Genomic DNA, 14,891 nt, shown 5'->3' with positions numbered 1-14,891 from the left:
GAAAGAATACATCTGACTTCACTGCAGTTGTAGCGGGAAAACAGACCCGGAACCAGAATTTATTCACTGGCCATGTGCCAGGTCCTGTCTGTCCCCAGTGCACCTTTTTATGCACAAAACCAGCCCTGCAGCATGAGCCTGACTGATGGATGTCCTGACGCAGCAGTGCCCAGTGTCAGCCCCACCCCTGACAGGGGAATAGGGACCATGTTGGTGGCCTCCTCGCCGTGCTGTGCCCACAGCTCTGTGGAGTGTGTCGCCTTGCAGGGAGAATCCCCAGATCCCGCGGGACTAATGAGCCGCTCCCACGGCCTCATAGACCATGGCTGGGCTGTAAGCAGCCCTGCAGGAGCTGCTGCTGCAGTGAAGCTGTGCGAATGCAAAGCATGGGAAGGATTTAATCACTGGCGAGCTTTTTTCAGGCTGAGATGTTTTCTTCCATTTGAAACACGCAAAAGCAGTTTCAGTGGCTGCTTACTTGTTTTCACTATTTTTTCCTTGCCTAAACTTTTTAATTGTCCTCTCCTTTCATAGATAATTCACATTTTAAAAGACCAGGAGGTACAAAGTAAATCATTTAGTCATTTCTTCATTGTTTATTTTACATTCTGCCTTCCCTTGGCCTGCAGGCATCTCTGCCTCTGAGCCAAATTATTCTCTCAGTTACCCCGGTGTAAATCTAGCATCAGCCTCTTCAGCTTCAGTGTGGCTGGAAAGCCTCTGATCTGCTACTGCTTATTAAAATGCCACTTCTTTGTCAAAGTCCAGCAAGTGTAAAACAAACTTAGCAGTTCAGCCAAAATGAGGGCATCAGTGATTGCAGGTTAAGCGCCAGAAAAGAAACTTAAGATTTGTGCTTATTGGGACATATAACTGCTGGGTTTTCAACAACTTTCACCCCATGATCCTGCAAAAATTTAAAACTGAATGGAGCTTTTTTAGCTGGGAGCTTTCTTCCCTCTCCCAGCTCACACAAATGGGGCTGGCAGAAAGAGCACAAATATGCCACATTGAATGTGCTCCTGGGTGTATTTGTGACCCTGGTGCACAACTGAAATTTCAGCAGAGACGATTGGATCTCTCCAGTCAGCCCTTCCTGCCCTCTGTTCCTTTGCTTTGCTTCTCAGACTCTGCTTCCCAAGTAACAGATTTCATCATACACCACCTAAAGACAAGTGGGAAAAATCAGCCGACTGGGCTGCTAGTGGCCAGTGGGGTTGATGATAGCCTTTCAATGGCACACATGGCTCCTGCGCTCGGTCTTGGACTGAGTAAAAGAAAATAAACTTGCAGGAAATACGAGAGATTATTTCCAAGCATGAAACTCCCACATCTCCTAAAATTGACTTGTGCACACAGTATGTATCCTACCAGCCTAGGTTCATGACAAATTTACATGGAGAGCAGACGATTGATTTGCTGTACAGTACTAAAAGTCTCAGCTCAGCATATATCAGTTGAACACTAAGTTCATTTCTGGTCTTGTTAAGACTTGTGATTCATCCCAGAGAATAAAATAAACTAGGTGGCAGGCAATTAGTGTGCATTGTGTGAACCTAATGGTCCTGTTTGTGGTGAGCAATGAGACACAAACCCATAATCAAGGCATAATTTATCTTGGGAAAATTTTATCTTGAGACTGAACAGAGATAGAAACGGGAGTTTTAAGCCAATGAAAGTTGCAGCTTTCAAAACGTACCCTGTGCGCACTGCCTGCGCTTGAAGCCCAAAATTGTGGTGATTAAAATAATGATGTGGAAAATGTCAGTTTCTGTGCCACATCTCTTCATAATTTATCAGATATTCATTACTGCTTGATTCCATCCCATACTCTGTGTGTTCCATTTGAAAGTGAAAGCCTACTTACAATGTTTTAAGGCACTACGAAAAATAATACAGGACTGTAGTATCTTTTGGTGTGTAAAATCAGACATCTCAGCTGGGAACTCAGCTGTGTAGAGTTCAAGGGAAGAGTTATAAACCTCTAACTAGTGCTTTCAGTAAAATTCCTTTAAAATATTGTGCTTCTAAAACCAGCTTGTACTGCAATATGTGCAGTATGGGAAAGTATGTACCCCAGCTGGAAACTGAACATAAGGGCAGATCCTGTAAATAGAGCGTGCAGCTCCCTGCCCGTCCCTTCCTGAGGTCCCTGTGGGGCACAGCCTCCGGCAGTGTCAGCACCTTGTCTTGGTCCGAGCCCCAGCGCTGAGGCATGCAGGGTGTCACAGGGTGCCCCGGTGCCTTTGTTGCTGAGGGCAGGGGCGGTGTTGCTCTGTGGCAGTGTTTTCTTCTCAGTTTTGTGCTGTTTTCATGGACCTGCACACCCTGGCAGTGGTGCTGTGACAGGCTCGCATGGGGGACAGCTGCCACCAGCATGAGAATTGTCCCTTCCTCCCCCTCTTCTCTCACCTTTTGATTTAAGTTAGGGAACCCAATAACATGCCTGCACAAACTTTAACACCCAGCCAGCAATTTTGTTATAATTTTCCCCCAATTGCTCTTTGCTCTTCTACACACTGCTCTAATAAACTTTTACACATGTGAATGCTTCTCAGCATCTTTTGTGCACCCTGGTGTAGAGCAGCACCGCCTGGAGGTTGGAGCACAGGAGTTGTAACTTTGTTTTCTTTTCCCAGAGATGAGAGACTAAAGAGGGGAAAGTAGTTGGATGTTGGGGATGAATGTTTAATTTTTGAGGATTAAGTAAGTTTTCTTCAAGGAGTTCTTCAGTAAGAAATAATACATGTGGTGGAAAGAGCTTCCTTACAGGGTTTTCTTTCCCCAGGAGGCTGTAGATTTGTTTCACATGCTGTGGCTTTAGTATTTCCAGATCCCTTGAGCTCGGGTAGGTGTGACATGGCTGCACTCAGTGAGGGTTGGTGGAGCAGATAATAAGATCTGGTCAGGAAATTTTCTTTCTCAGCTTATTTCCATACATATTCAGCTGGTCTTGTCAGGAGAGTATGTACTGACAGCTCCTCGAGGCAGTCGATGCTTGGGTCTGATATCTGGGCTATGCTGTCTCATTTGATTAGCTGCTGTGCTAGGTGAAATACCTCTGAAATACCAGCGATTCTGCTGTGTTGATTGCAGAGTAGCGAAGGCTCATTTTGTCTCATATTCTGCAGTGTCATAGTCCAGTAGGAGGAATTCGGATGATGACAGATGGATTTAGGATGGTAGGTTTTTATTCTACTGGCCCTGTAGCTTTTTGCTCTCAGTCCTCCTGTAATTTGGCTGCCAACCACAGTGATTTATGTAGAAGGGACAGGGGATTGGACAGTTTCCAGTACAGGTATCAGTAGTGGTAGGCATCAGGTAATTGTTATGTTTTATGGATTTGGGGAGATTTTGGCATTATATTGCAGCTGCTTGTTCTCATAAAATGAGATGACATCTAGAAGGAAAATCTCTGAAGCAAATGAGCTACAATTACTTGTTCCGCTTTCAGGAAAGTGGGTTCTGACCATGCCTGTGTGAGGTGAATATTAGGGACAAAGGACAGCTCTGTGTTGGGGAAATCTTTAATAGCCATATCTGCCGAAAGAGGGGATCCTGTCTGTGTGCATGGGCTTCTGGAGACCACTTGAGAGAATCCCATGGTTCAGCCATTCCCAAATCAGCTCTTAGGTCATCTACACTGTTTGTTTGGAGAGCAAGGCCAAACAAGACCTGAAGGACTATGAGGCTGTCATTGTTCATACAGTTGTTCTGTCACTCAATGACTCCTTCCCACCTGGGGAGGGGAATTGGGAAAAGGAAAGGAGACCCATTGGTTGAAATAGAAACAGATTTAATAAAATAATAATAACAAAACCCAGTATTAATAGCAATATTAAAATAAAATACACAAAATTAGTCGGTAATAGTGGTAGAAGCGCGCAGAGGAGTAGGCCTCGGGAGCAGAACAGCAGGCAAGACCCTCCAGGAGCGGAGGCCATTGGGGAAGTAGGACCATCCCCAGCAAACTCCCCAATTTATAGTGAGTGCGATGTTTATGGTATGGAATAGTTCTGTTGGCCCCCTTGAGTCATCTGCCTTGGCTGTTGCTGCCCACAGCTTCTGCACCTGCCTAACTCAAAACTGCTAAAGACCTTGACCTATGGCAACCAGCATACCAGCGCTGGCCACAAACTAAACCATAGTGTCTTATCGACTTTGTTCCCACTAAATCAAGTGCTGTAGTCTCAAAAATGCAGGTTTGCTGAGTAGAAAACTGCATCTATGATTCTATCCCAGGAAAAACAGGCCAGGGTGGTTTCAGTGTGGGGCTGGCCATAACATCTGTGTGTCTCTCCAAGGAATGATGTCAGATGTCTGCTTGCCAAAAGGAGCCAAGGGGTTCTCCTGTTCTTCACTTCAGAAAACTCAGATCTTTTTGTGTATTATATTGATCACTCTTGATTTGAGATCATGGGACAAGCGAGGTGGGCATTTCCTCCAAAAGCAAATCTGGATCCTTCAGTACTGTGCTTCACCAGGCCGCCTTCTTGAGAATTGATGGTATTAACGATCGGCCTCAAAAACACGTGCTAGATTTAGTGCTGGGTTAGTAAAAAGTCTTTCAGTTTGCCTAAGAAGGCCAGTTACTACATTTTCATGCTATCTGTGTAGAGATGCTTATTTTCAGTAGTGTACAAGTGTTACAGCTTATGCATTGGCATCATCCTGTGATTATGGGTGAACCATTAAAATTCATATAAAGAGCACTGAAATATGAAAGCTGCTAGGAAAAAGAAAGATCAATGAAATATTTACACTAGACTGTGAATCTGCTGCTTTACCATTAGTTAGTGAATAAATTAAAAACAATGTCACTATTGTGACAGTAAGAAAAGAATTTACCGAAAGTAACTTTCCACATCAGGCAAGAAGGAAGTGCAAGGAGACAGCACCTCATGGACAGATTGTAAGAAGGGACCTGATCTGACTTGTCCTGAAGTCAACAAAAGCCTCTTCCTTGGTCTTAGCAGTTACTGGGTAGGTCTCTACTGCAGGGTCCATCTCTCAAATGTATAATACATTTTCATGACCCAAGAGATGATGGGTCGTACTTCTTTCTGTGCATAGCCTGTATTCGGCCACTGGGCTTGGTCCTTTATTGACTGCTTCTATGTAGAGGAAAAGGAGAGCTGCTCTAGCCTGTTATGTCACTCTTAATGTAAAGAAAACCTGTATATCAATCAAAAGTGGACAATTGTACCAAAAAAACAAGCCTTGAGTTCAAGGTTGTCTCACAATTTGTGTACGCATTATGATCTTAGGTTGTGTTGCCGTCAGCCTCTATATGCATGCATAATTCATGTCATTAGAGAAATATGATTTGTGCGTCTTGAGAGCCCTTATCTGACATAAGGGTCTTAGTTGCTTACAGAGATGATGTTAGCAGCAATGTGGTCTTTGATTTCAGATTGGCACCGAATGGGACGCCAAGGAAAGGCTTTTCCGGAATTTCGGAGGACTCCTGGGGCCAACAGATGAGCCAGTTGGCATGCAGAAATGGGGAAAAGGCCCTAACGTCACCGTTACTGTCATTTGGGTGGATCCTGTTAATGTAATTGCAGCAACATACGATATTCTCATTGAATCCAGTGCCGAGTTTACTCACTACAAACCACCTTTGAATTTGCCCCTGCGACCCGGTGTCTGGACGATAAAAATTCTGCACCACTGGGTACAGGTAGCTGAAACCAAATTCCTTGTTACTCCTCTCACCTTCTCTAATCGGCAGCCCATCAAACAAGGTAAGTTTTATTATTTGGTCCAGGAATAATACAGTTATTGTGTCTGTATTCACTGTAAATGCTGCTGTTAAAAATGAAGTAGCACTGCATTGGAAAAGGAGAAAAGAAAGGAATTTTATAGATACTAAATCAGAAGAAATTGTTGCACTAAGACAAGTGGAAGTGTCTGTATCTAGTCCGTAAAACACAGCCGCTTTGAACAAAAGGCTGTTTATATCTTTAAAATATGCGCAGTTCAGAATCCAGAAAACTTCAGACGCTCAATAATCTAACAGTTATCGTAAAAGCCATCATTTAGAAATAGAAAGAAAAATGAACCTCTGTCTGCAGCTTTTCAGTCACATTTGCTCATGAAGAGTTACAGATGTTTAAGCTGTTATCTTGACAAAGTCTGTGTGTTTAACGATGAAAGCTTTAATACGAAAAATGCTGAATTGGACAAAATTACCCTAGACCAGAGCTCACCTGACATATAGTCAGGTCCAGGCATTCACTCCTGCCTGATACCTGCCAAAACCTGCTCAGTACGTGCCAAGCAGTTGTGTTACAGAAATATCTGTGGATATGATGATCCTGGTAAGTACACTATCCGAGCCACAGGGGCACTTTTTGGAAAGAAACCCTTTTCTTCCCCACCACAGCAGCACAGCCCTGAGCCATGCAAATATAGAGGTCATTGTTGGAGAGCTTGGGTCTTCAGCCAGTGCCAAGGACATTGGGCTGGGAGAAGACAGAACATTTTGTAGCCACACCTGTTTTCATATTCAGTAGGATCAAAACAAGTTTGTTGCTATGAATATCTTTACCATTCTTCTTAACATGCTCAAGTGCCTCCATCTGCCCGGTATTAATATTCATAACTTTAGACATCTTAAATTTGCTAGATACATGAATGATCCTATTAAGTTTTCAGAAGTTCTTCTTCCTGACAAGGCAGCAAATAAACTGAGTCAGGCATTTACCTTTCAGTATAACGTGCTGCTTCTGTAATGCAAACACCACCAGACAACTGCTGAGAGCTAATGCAGCCCTTATCTTGCTCAACAGGAGCTTGATTCCACACATTTCTCAGCAGAAGAGCTAACTTACTGATTTCTTCTTCTAACATTTGGTGGCATCATTTCTTAAGCAGAAACTAAACCACCAGCAACCTGCTGCTGTTATTAGCTAATGGGCAATGATAAACTGTGAAGAAACAGCATATGTAGAAGGAATACATTTTTAAAGTTTGAGGCAACCTTCTTCAAAATGCAGCTGCTACTGACTCGTCTCCTAGAAGTTAATGAATTCCAAGTTCTTTGCTAATTTAACAGTTAAGGCATAAATTGGATGGAAAATGTGGCACATAGCCAGCAACCTTGCTGCTTTTCCCTGTAGTGTGAGAGCCCTGTGGACAGCTGAGCTTGTCTAAGCCTTCAACCGTGAACCCACATTCTATGGTGTAAAGGCAAAACTCCGTTTGGTCCAAACTCTGGATCTGGAATAATTCCACTGAAATTATGGAGTTACTCTGTATTGCCCATGGATACAATGGGAGAAGATCTGGCTCATATTATTTTTTAAGAACCCTGTTTATTCTTATGGTAACTAGAATCTACTATAAGAATGAGATATAAACCTTGGGAACAACGTTATCTAGGTAAAAAGCCTCAGGAGTGATTTGCTGCTGATCTCCAGATGTCTGAGACATTGAAGGTAAAGAAGAAACTTAATTACAGGGGCAGACAGTGACACTACATTGTAGTCAGAATTGTATTTACAATGCAAATTCCTGTTGTTAGGGGTTTTTTAAGACTTTCTGTCTCAGTGACGCTATTGTGCTCTGCAGGCAATTGTCATTTTAGCTTTGATTTCCAGCTTTTGTCAGTTTTTCACCACTTTATTATTTAAATATATTTTCTCTGCCAATTAAAGGCATTGTGAGAGTATGACAGAAGAATTAAAACTTCTAAAAGAACAATTTGTGTTAGTCTTGTAAACAATGCAAAAGCTGCCAAAAATCTTCTAAAATGAAGGAATGGTATTATTGTCTTGTCTTAACACTGAAAATAAAAAACATACATCAGACTTAGCCAGGAGTTGTCAGCAGAAGAGAGGAATATTTTGTTAGGGATTTGTTTAAAATTTTGTTCTTCTAACTATCCTCCTTCATCCCCACCCTCCAAAACCCCCCTCCAAAAAAAAAAGGGGGCAGGGAGAAGGAAATAAAAGCTATAGCTCTTGGCAGAAAGATTACCCTGGAAAGTAATTTGCTACTCCAGAAGCTTTTTGACTCATAAATTTCATACCACTTTGCATGTCATTTGCTTCATAATGATTTGTCTCATATCCTCCAGATGCGGAAACTGGAGTCCACATAGTTACATATATAAAAATCTGACCATGGTCTTGTAATTCGTTTGTGTTATTCTAAAAGGCGTTTGCACAAACCTGGCAGCAGTGCAGCACCCACTAAAAACGTGTATCTATCTTGAGAGCATGGACATGACAACATTCACTGTATTTCCTAAATCATTACTTATTTACACATGGAGCACAACAAGGAAAAGCTGCTTTTGGTTTCCCAGCATCATGAAAGAAGCCACTTGCTCCCCTTTTGAATAATCAGAGCAAAACATGTTTGTTCCTGTATCATGACTCTCAAAATTCATTATTACAAATTCAGAATTAAAAAATGGATCGTGGGACAGCTACCAGCAAAGATGTTTTGTTTAGCAGTTTATGAAAACAGCATATGCCGCTAGTTTATTCATTTTTCAATTCTCGTTTATTAATTTTGGCCTAAAGTCTGCATGCAATTAAAACCATAAAGGGAAATCAAGAGCAGGTGTTTTCTTTGATCTTGTGTCCAGATGTGCATAGCTTACAGAATGTAAATTGTTTTAAAAGCACAGATTGACCTTTTCAAAACCTGGATCTATAAGAGATCAGATCATGGAATTACTGAGTATGCTGGGAAGTTTGGGGTATTTCCGCTGAGAACAAGTCTCCCAAAGCTATTTCAGTGGAAAGTGTAGAATCTGAGGTTATTTCTTGTGCCTCCTTCCCGTCCAGTCATGCAAACCTGTGTTTGAGTTGTGTCACTTGAACTTTCAATGGTTCCTCTGGCTCAAGAGTGCTTTCAGGTGTTTGCAGAGAGAGCAGAAAAGAGAAAAGAAAAGAAAGGAAGGAAAATTAAGTGAATTTGTGAGATAAGTAATTTGGAGATACCAGGTTCACATGCTCCACCAGTGTTCTCCTTCTGCTTACGTCCTGCACAGCCAGTTTCTGTTTTATTCTTCTTCTTAAATGGCAATTTTGTGTTTCTCACCATATGGCTGAGTGTGTTAAAGCCAAGTACTCCGCGCGTATTGTAAGGACGCGGGAGGGCTGCCAAGGACCAGCAGGAGGCCTTGCGATTAAATTGTGCCAAGACAGAGAGGGAATGTAATGTGGAGGAGACGGAGGGAGAAGATCAGTAGAAGATGAGTAGCAGTGATAATTGACAGGAATGGGGTATCTTGCTGCTTTAGGCAGCTTGAATTTAAGTGCAGTTTGAAGACTTGAGGCCAGATCTTCGGGTCCCCTGCATAGGGTCTGGAGAGGCAGAGCCGAACTACAGGTATAATTCAGAGCACTTGGCCAGCAGTTCACAGACGGTACTCCATGCTACCAAGTAGATTTCATTTCCTAAGAAAACAGCAAATTCACTAGAGGTTGCATCTGCATCCCCATTATCCCCCTTTCCCACCCTTCCCTGCTCTGCAAAGTCTGTGTGAAGCTGTCATGCCAAGTGTGATCACACACGTCCCCCAGGGGCACTGAGAGGGGCAGAGAAAAAGCCAAAGCATTTTTAAATATGAGTTTATATTCACGGCAAAGTTTCCACAGTGATCTCCCAGCTGGAGTGACGATTATGAGTTGTCATGCATTTAATGTGTAGTACCTGTTTCATTAAAGCTAAATAAGTCACTGTGAGCCAGTGGGCAGATTCACTTCTGGAGCAGAAAAAGCCCCAAACCTCAAGCTAATACTAAACACTGGATTGAAAATTAATAAATGAATGAATGAATAACAGCCTTTTTCCTTCAAGCAAGGAGGGCAGTGAAGAAGAGCATCTTCCTTCTTTGCCTTGAGAGACCTTTAGTGTTTGGTTCCTAGCTTGATTGCATGCCCCAGACATGGGGCATCTGCTCTCTGCTGCTCCACAACGGGACAGGGAGCCTTGGCCGCCAGCTCCTGGTCCCTGCGCACTGTAACTGCAGCCACCTCTTTCAAAGGCTTGACGGCACTAGCAGACATACCATGGTGCACACATGCATCCTGAAGGCCTTCTAACCTAATCCATATTTATAGATCATCTTAATTAAGTATATACTGGGAAACCTTTGTTTTGCCGCTGGTTGTTTGCAGTGGCTCAATCAATTCTAATTGCATCTATACGGATTATAAAGTGGGTGGCAACTTGTGTCAGAACTGCTGTGATTTCTTTAAATTAGCCATAGGTAATGTGACATGTTCTTGATAAACACCGTAATAGCAGCCGGCAAGCGCATGACTGCAGAAGAGTAGACATGCCCTGGAATCGTCATTCTGAGAAAAACCCTAAAGACAGGGATTTGCTTCGAAATTTAGTTTAGATCCAGTTGACAAGGAGTCGATTAGCTTCACAATGAGCAAATGCAGCACTGTCTTGTTTGCTGCAAGAGAAAACAAACAAAATGTCAATAAAAAATTACCTCTTTGCCAGAGGGCTTCTACACAATTCAAGTAAAGAAATAAAACTACATTCTGTGTTGCTTTAAAAAGTCTAGCGCCTTAATGTGTACCAAGGTAACCACAGTTTTCATTCCTTAGCCCACTCTATGTCTAAACTAATTTGCTTTTCCTGCAAAATGAAGAGCAAACCCACACAAAAATGCTGAGATCCCTGCCTATGCAGCTGACTATAGGCTGTATATTTAATTTAAAGAAGTTTTACTGAGAAAAGTGAGTTGAGAAATGAAGTGCCCTCCCAGGAGTGAAGAGCAAACAAAAATGGGGGACTAAAATAACTCATTTTCTAAAGCTATGATTTAGAGTCAGTGTAATTTATTTTGTATTGATACATGTCCTCCTGAAGTCAGGGCTATATGGATGTGTTTGCTGGCAAAAAGATCTGGCTTAATGTCTGCAATTCAGCTAATTTTGAATTGGTTGCTTTAGCTGTACAGATTTAAATGCCTAAACACACACCTTGTAGGGGCAAGCTTTACATTTTACATTTTACATTTTCATGAGCAAGGACTGAAGTGTCCGTGCTTTAAAAGTGTGCCCGGTAGCTCCAGCCTGCTTTTATACCCCATTTTAGGGCTTGGGACCCACACTGTCCCAGCCCAGTAAGTTGTAGAGACCTCATTCTCTCTTTTTCATTTTTCCTTTAATGCAGAGGAATAGCCCCCCTCTGCCATAGTTTGGATGAGCAGCCTTCTCCTACTTTCTGCTGTGAATGTTTTAACAAGCTCCAGGAGAGGGTTCTGGGTTGACTCCTCAGCGTTTCCTATTGATCAGTATCCATAGCTCTGCACTCAGATTGCTGTTACACAGCTCTTTCTTTATGGGATGTGCAGACACCAAACGTGCAGTGTTTGTTCTGCTCTGGGGCCAGGCAGTCCCCTGCCCGTACTGCACTGGGGTTTTATCATATGTCTCACATTGGAGAAGCACATTTTCACTGTAGGCAGTGCTAGCCCTTAACACACTGAAAAACATTGCTTTGTTCCCTTTAGTACTGTCCTCAGCAGTCTTTTCCTATCTGCTAGTATTCCTCTGTGGCTTTTCAGAAGTCTCTCTTCAGTCCCATTATTTGCTCTTTCTGTTCCACCTGCCCATGTGCCCCTGCAGCGCAGCTGGTTCTGGAGCAGAGCACGTCAGTCATGCAGCGGTGCCACACAAAACAGTGGTGTGTTGGTGTGAGAAGCACAGCGTGTCCCACACAATTACAGCAACAGCAGAGCAGAGGAATTCAAATGTGTGTGAGATGCTGAGGTTATCACCTTTATTTTAGCAAAAGCCGCCCACTGATCTAAGCAAACAAGGGTTACAGAGACAGAGAAAATTATGATGTCCTGCTGCATTGCCAAGCACCAGGTCCTACAGTTTCCGTAGGTTTCATTCCTTCCAGTCCTGAGAATACACCAGGTCCTGGGACAAGTGCAAGACTGAGCCAGAGAAAAGAGCAAGTTCCATTTTATTCCGTTTTTTGCCTGATAATGATCTCTTTTGCTTCATGCACTAAATGTATGCACCACGGGCTTTAATTCAACAAGCTTTCTGGATTGCCTGTTTCAATCAGATGATCCTGCTAGTAATGCCAACTCTTCTTTATTTTGGGATTTTTGTTTAGAATGTTCCTATTTAATTAATATGTTGACAAACACTCTTCCATATTTAATTGCTTCCAAAGGAGGAGATCTAATCATGTGTACTTGTTCTGTTTCTTAAACTGCAGTGTTCTGGCAGAGCACGCTTCTGACACATGTGCGTGGATTAAACTCATTTTGACCAGAGGTTATTGTGGATATCTAGCATTTAAAATAAAAAGAGGGTTTAAATGAATGCGGGAACAGTTAAATGTTGTATAATGGTGATGGGGATGCGCCGAACTAATTTCATTGGGGATTTGAAGAAGTGGACTCGCATGGTATTTATCATTGAAGACTTTGTAAATGTAACAGCAAAGGTCCAATTAAATGTCCCTTTTCCCTCTAAATAAATGTACTGATTTATTGCCAATGCCTGAGACACTGTCCTCGGCATGGAAGAAAGGGCTCAGTGTCAGGCTGCAGTGCAGGCAGCAAGGACATGTGGAAGGAATTGTAGCTGTGGATACTTAATTCCTGGCCTCTAAATGCTGTTTGAGCCTGGTGGCTTTCCTAGCCTGGAGCACCCCAAATGGGCCCAGTTTGTGTTGTGGATTGTGTGTATGTTGGCAGAGCTTAACACATCCTCTGTGCTGCTGGAGCGAGGATGTTAGCAAATCAGCTGAGAACAGAAAGAAATGGTTGCAGATTTACTCCCAAGAGGCACTCTGAACATTTTTGGAGGGTCCCATTCTGATGTTATGAGCAGCCCCTTGGTGCACTCACAGACCTTTAGAAGTCAGCCAGCCTTAGACAAGGGCGCTCTGACCCACAGTGTCCAGTGCGAGTTTTCTGAAGGCATCATCACAGCCTGACAACGATTTTCACTTCAGCATTACAAATTTGGGGCAATGTACTGCATTTCACTAAGGTAGCAGAGTTACTGTAAGGAAAGTGAGCACCGTGCACAGAGAAGTGTCATCAGGAAATGGTTGTGATCCATTATTTGGCACAAGAGTTGAAATGTAACTGTCATGAGAGAACAGTGAGACTGGAGCACTTCCAGGAATTATGCTGGGGCTACACATATTTCATTAGGGGTCTGGTCTGCCTCAAGGCCATGGTGTTGTCCTTGCAGTGCCAGGAATGGCACCACCTGGTTCTTGGCAGCAGATTGAGCTAACCAATGTTGTGACTTCCACAGCAGGGCAAGGTTCACCAGTTTAGAAAAAAATAACCACAGGCTGAGATCTTGGTTATTTCTCCTAGACAAGTCTGTGACAGTACTGTAGGGCTGACGAGGGTCAGCAGTCTTTGTACACCAACCATCCTTGAACTGTTTCCTAATTTCAAAGCACAGCCTTCCTTTGGTGTCCACAGGGGTAACTTCAGCTGCACAGGACTTATCTCCCAAGATGCTTCTGCAGTAAAAGAGGCAAAATGAGCTTCTTATGAATGCAAAATGGGTTTCTCCCGAGAAGGAGCTACATGTTGGTCAGGCTCCAGCTACAGACAGGAGCTCAGAGCTGGGATGCCCTTGAGGCTGGGTCTGCCTTCTTGCAGTGCTGTGCAGGACAGCTCTGTCTCATGCCTGGGTGTCCTGCAGCTCCGGGGACGCTGGTTGTGCATGATGATAATAAGGACAGTGCTGCTTTCAGGCTTGGTACTTTGCCCTGCTAACACGGCATTTGCAGGGGTAGCATCATGGTGAGTGCAGCGTGCAGCGATGAGCATGAGGTGCTGAAGAGCTGAGCCCAGCCAGGCATCCTCAGGGTGCAGTGTGTCCTCAAGGCTGGGGAAACAGACTATAGCACACCACTGACTTTTGTGGGTTTGTTTGCTGTACCCTTATATCCTGAAGGTTTGGTTGGTTGCAGGTTTTTTAATGCACTAACTTTTGGGTTTATTTCTACATTCCCAGATGAAGCCTTGAAGTATCACAGTGGGCCTCCAAAGAACACATACATGGAGCAGAGCTTCCAGGGCTTGAACCCCGTCCTGAATATCCCCATCAGTGCAACCCACGTGGACCAGGCCAAGAGGAACGCGGGGCTCGTGGGTGCCCGGCTGGAAGCCTGGGTGGACTCTCTGGTCAGCAGCGTCTGGTCGGCTGTGGACATCTGCAGTGCTGGCCCCACCGCCTGCCCGGTCATGCAGGGCTGTGCTCAGACAGCCTGGAGTTCCCTGAGCCCAGACCCCAAATCTGAGCTGGGCCCCGTCAAACCCGACGGTCGCTTGAGGTAACATCCGGTACGCTCTCCTCTGGCATAGGTTTTTAAAAGGGAATTTAATCTTGCTCGTATGTGAGTCTCTCACCAGATTTCAGAAACGTAAGGGAACATTATACTTTTTTGTTACTTATTGCAATAGATTTAATTTAAAAAAAAAAACCCAAAACGTTCTGACAAGGCCTTTGCCACTGCCCTGTCCATCAGCTCTGCCAGAAGCAGCTGTGGCCACCCCGCACGCAGCTGCACTCGTGCTTCTGTGGGTTTCAAAACAGTAGCAGCAAGCCATGGAGAGGGCAGTGAAGGAGCAGCTGCTAAAAGTATTTTTTTAAAATAAATCTTTCTACCTTTGCTGTTTCATAGGCTTCCATTATTTTGCTACAGTGAGTAAATCACAGAAAAATTCCCTTCTACTTACACTTCCTGGGGAGATTGGTCACTGCAGGCTGGAGCCTCATGGCTGCATTACCTCAGAACGTAAAATAATTATGGTACACCTCACTTCTGTTTTTAGCAACACAACGTAATTCTGGACTCAGCTAATGTCAGTTATCCCAGCTAGGGAAAATGACCAAAAGCAGAAACTTTTATGATTA

At 43.6% G+C, this 14,891-nt stretch overlaps 1 protein-coding gene across 1 annotated transcript in view; it reads left to right on the top strand.

Moving 5' to 3' along the window:
• Nucleotides 1-14,311, top strand: part of XYLT1 (xylosyltransferase I) — a gene marked incomplete at its 5' end in the record, with an annotated part of 61,397 nt that extends 47,086 nt beyond the window's left edge. The window contains 2 exons of the mRNA XM_010188844.1: nt 5,414-5,747; nt 13,989-14,311. Coding sequence (XP_010187146.1) covers nt 5,414-5,747; nt 13,989-14,311 — 657 coding nt within the window. The remainder of the gene's footprint in view (nt 1-5,413; nt 5,748-13,988) is intronic.
• Between the last annotated feature and the right edge of the window lie 580 nt (nt 14,312-14,891).

Source organism: Mesitornis unicolor, unplaced genomic scaffold (assembly GCF_000695765.1).
Source record: "Mesitornis unicolor isolate BGI_N332 unplaced genomic scaffold, ASM69576v1 scaffold28207, whole genome shotgun sequence".
In the NCBI taxonomy this organism is placed as follows: domain Eukaryota; kingdom Metazoa; phylum Chordata; class Aves; order Mesitornithiformes; family Mesitornithidae; genus Mesitornis; species Mesitornis unicolor.
Note: the sequence above shows the minus strand (reverse complement) of the source record. Positions and strands in the feature narration are given on the sequence as shown.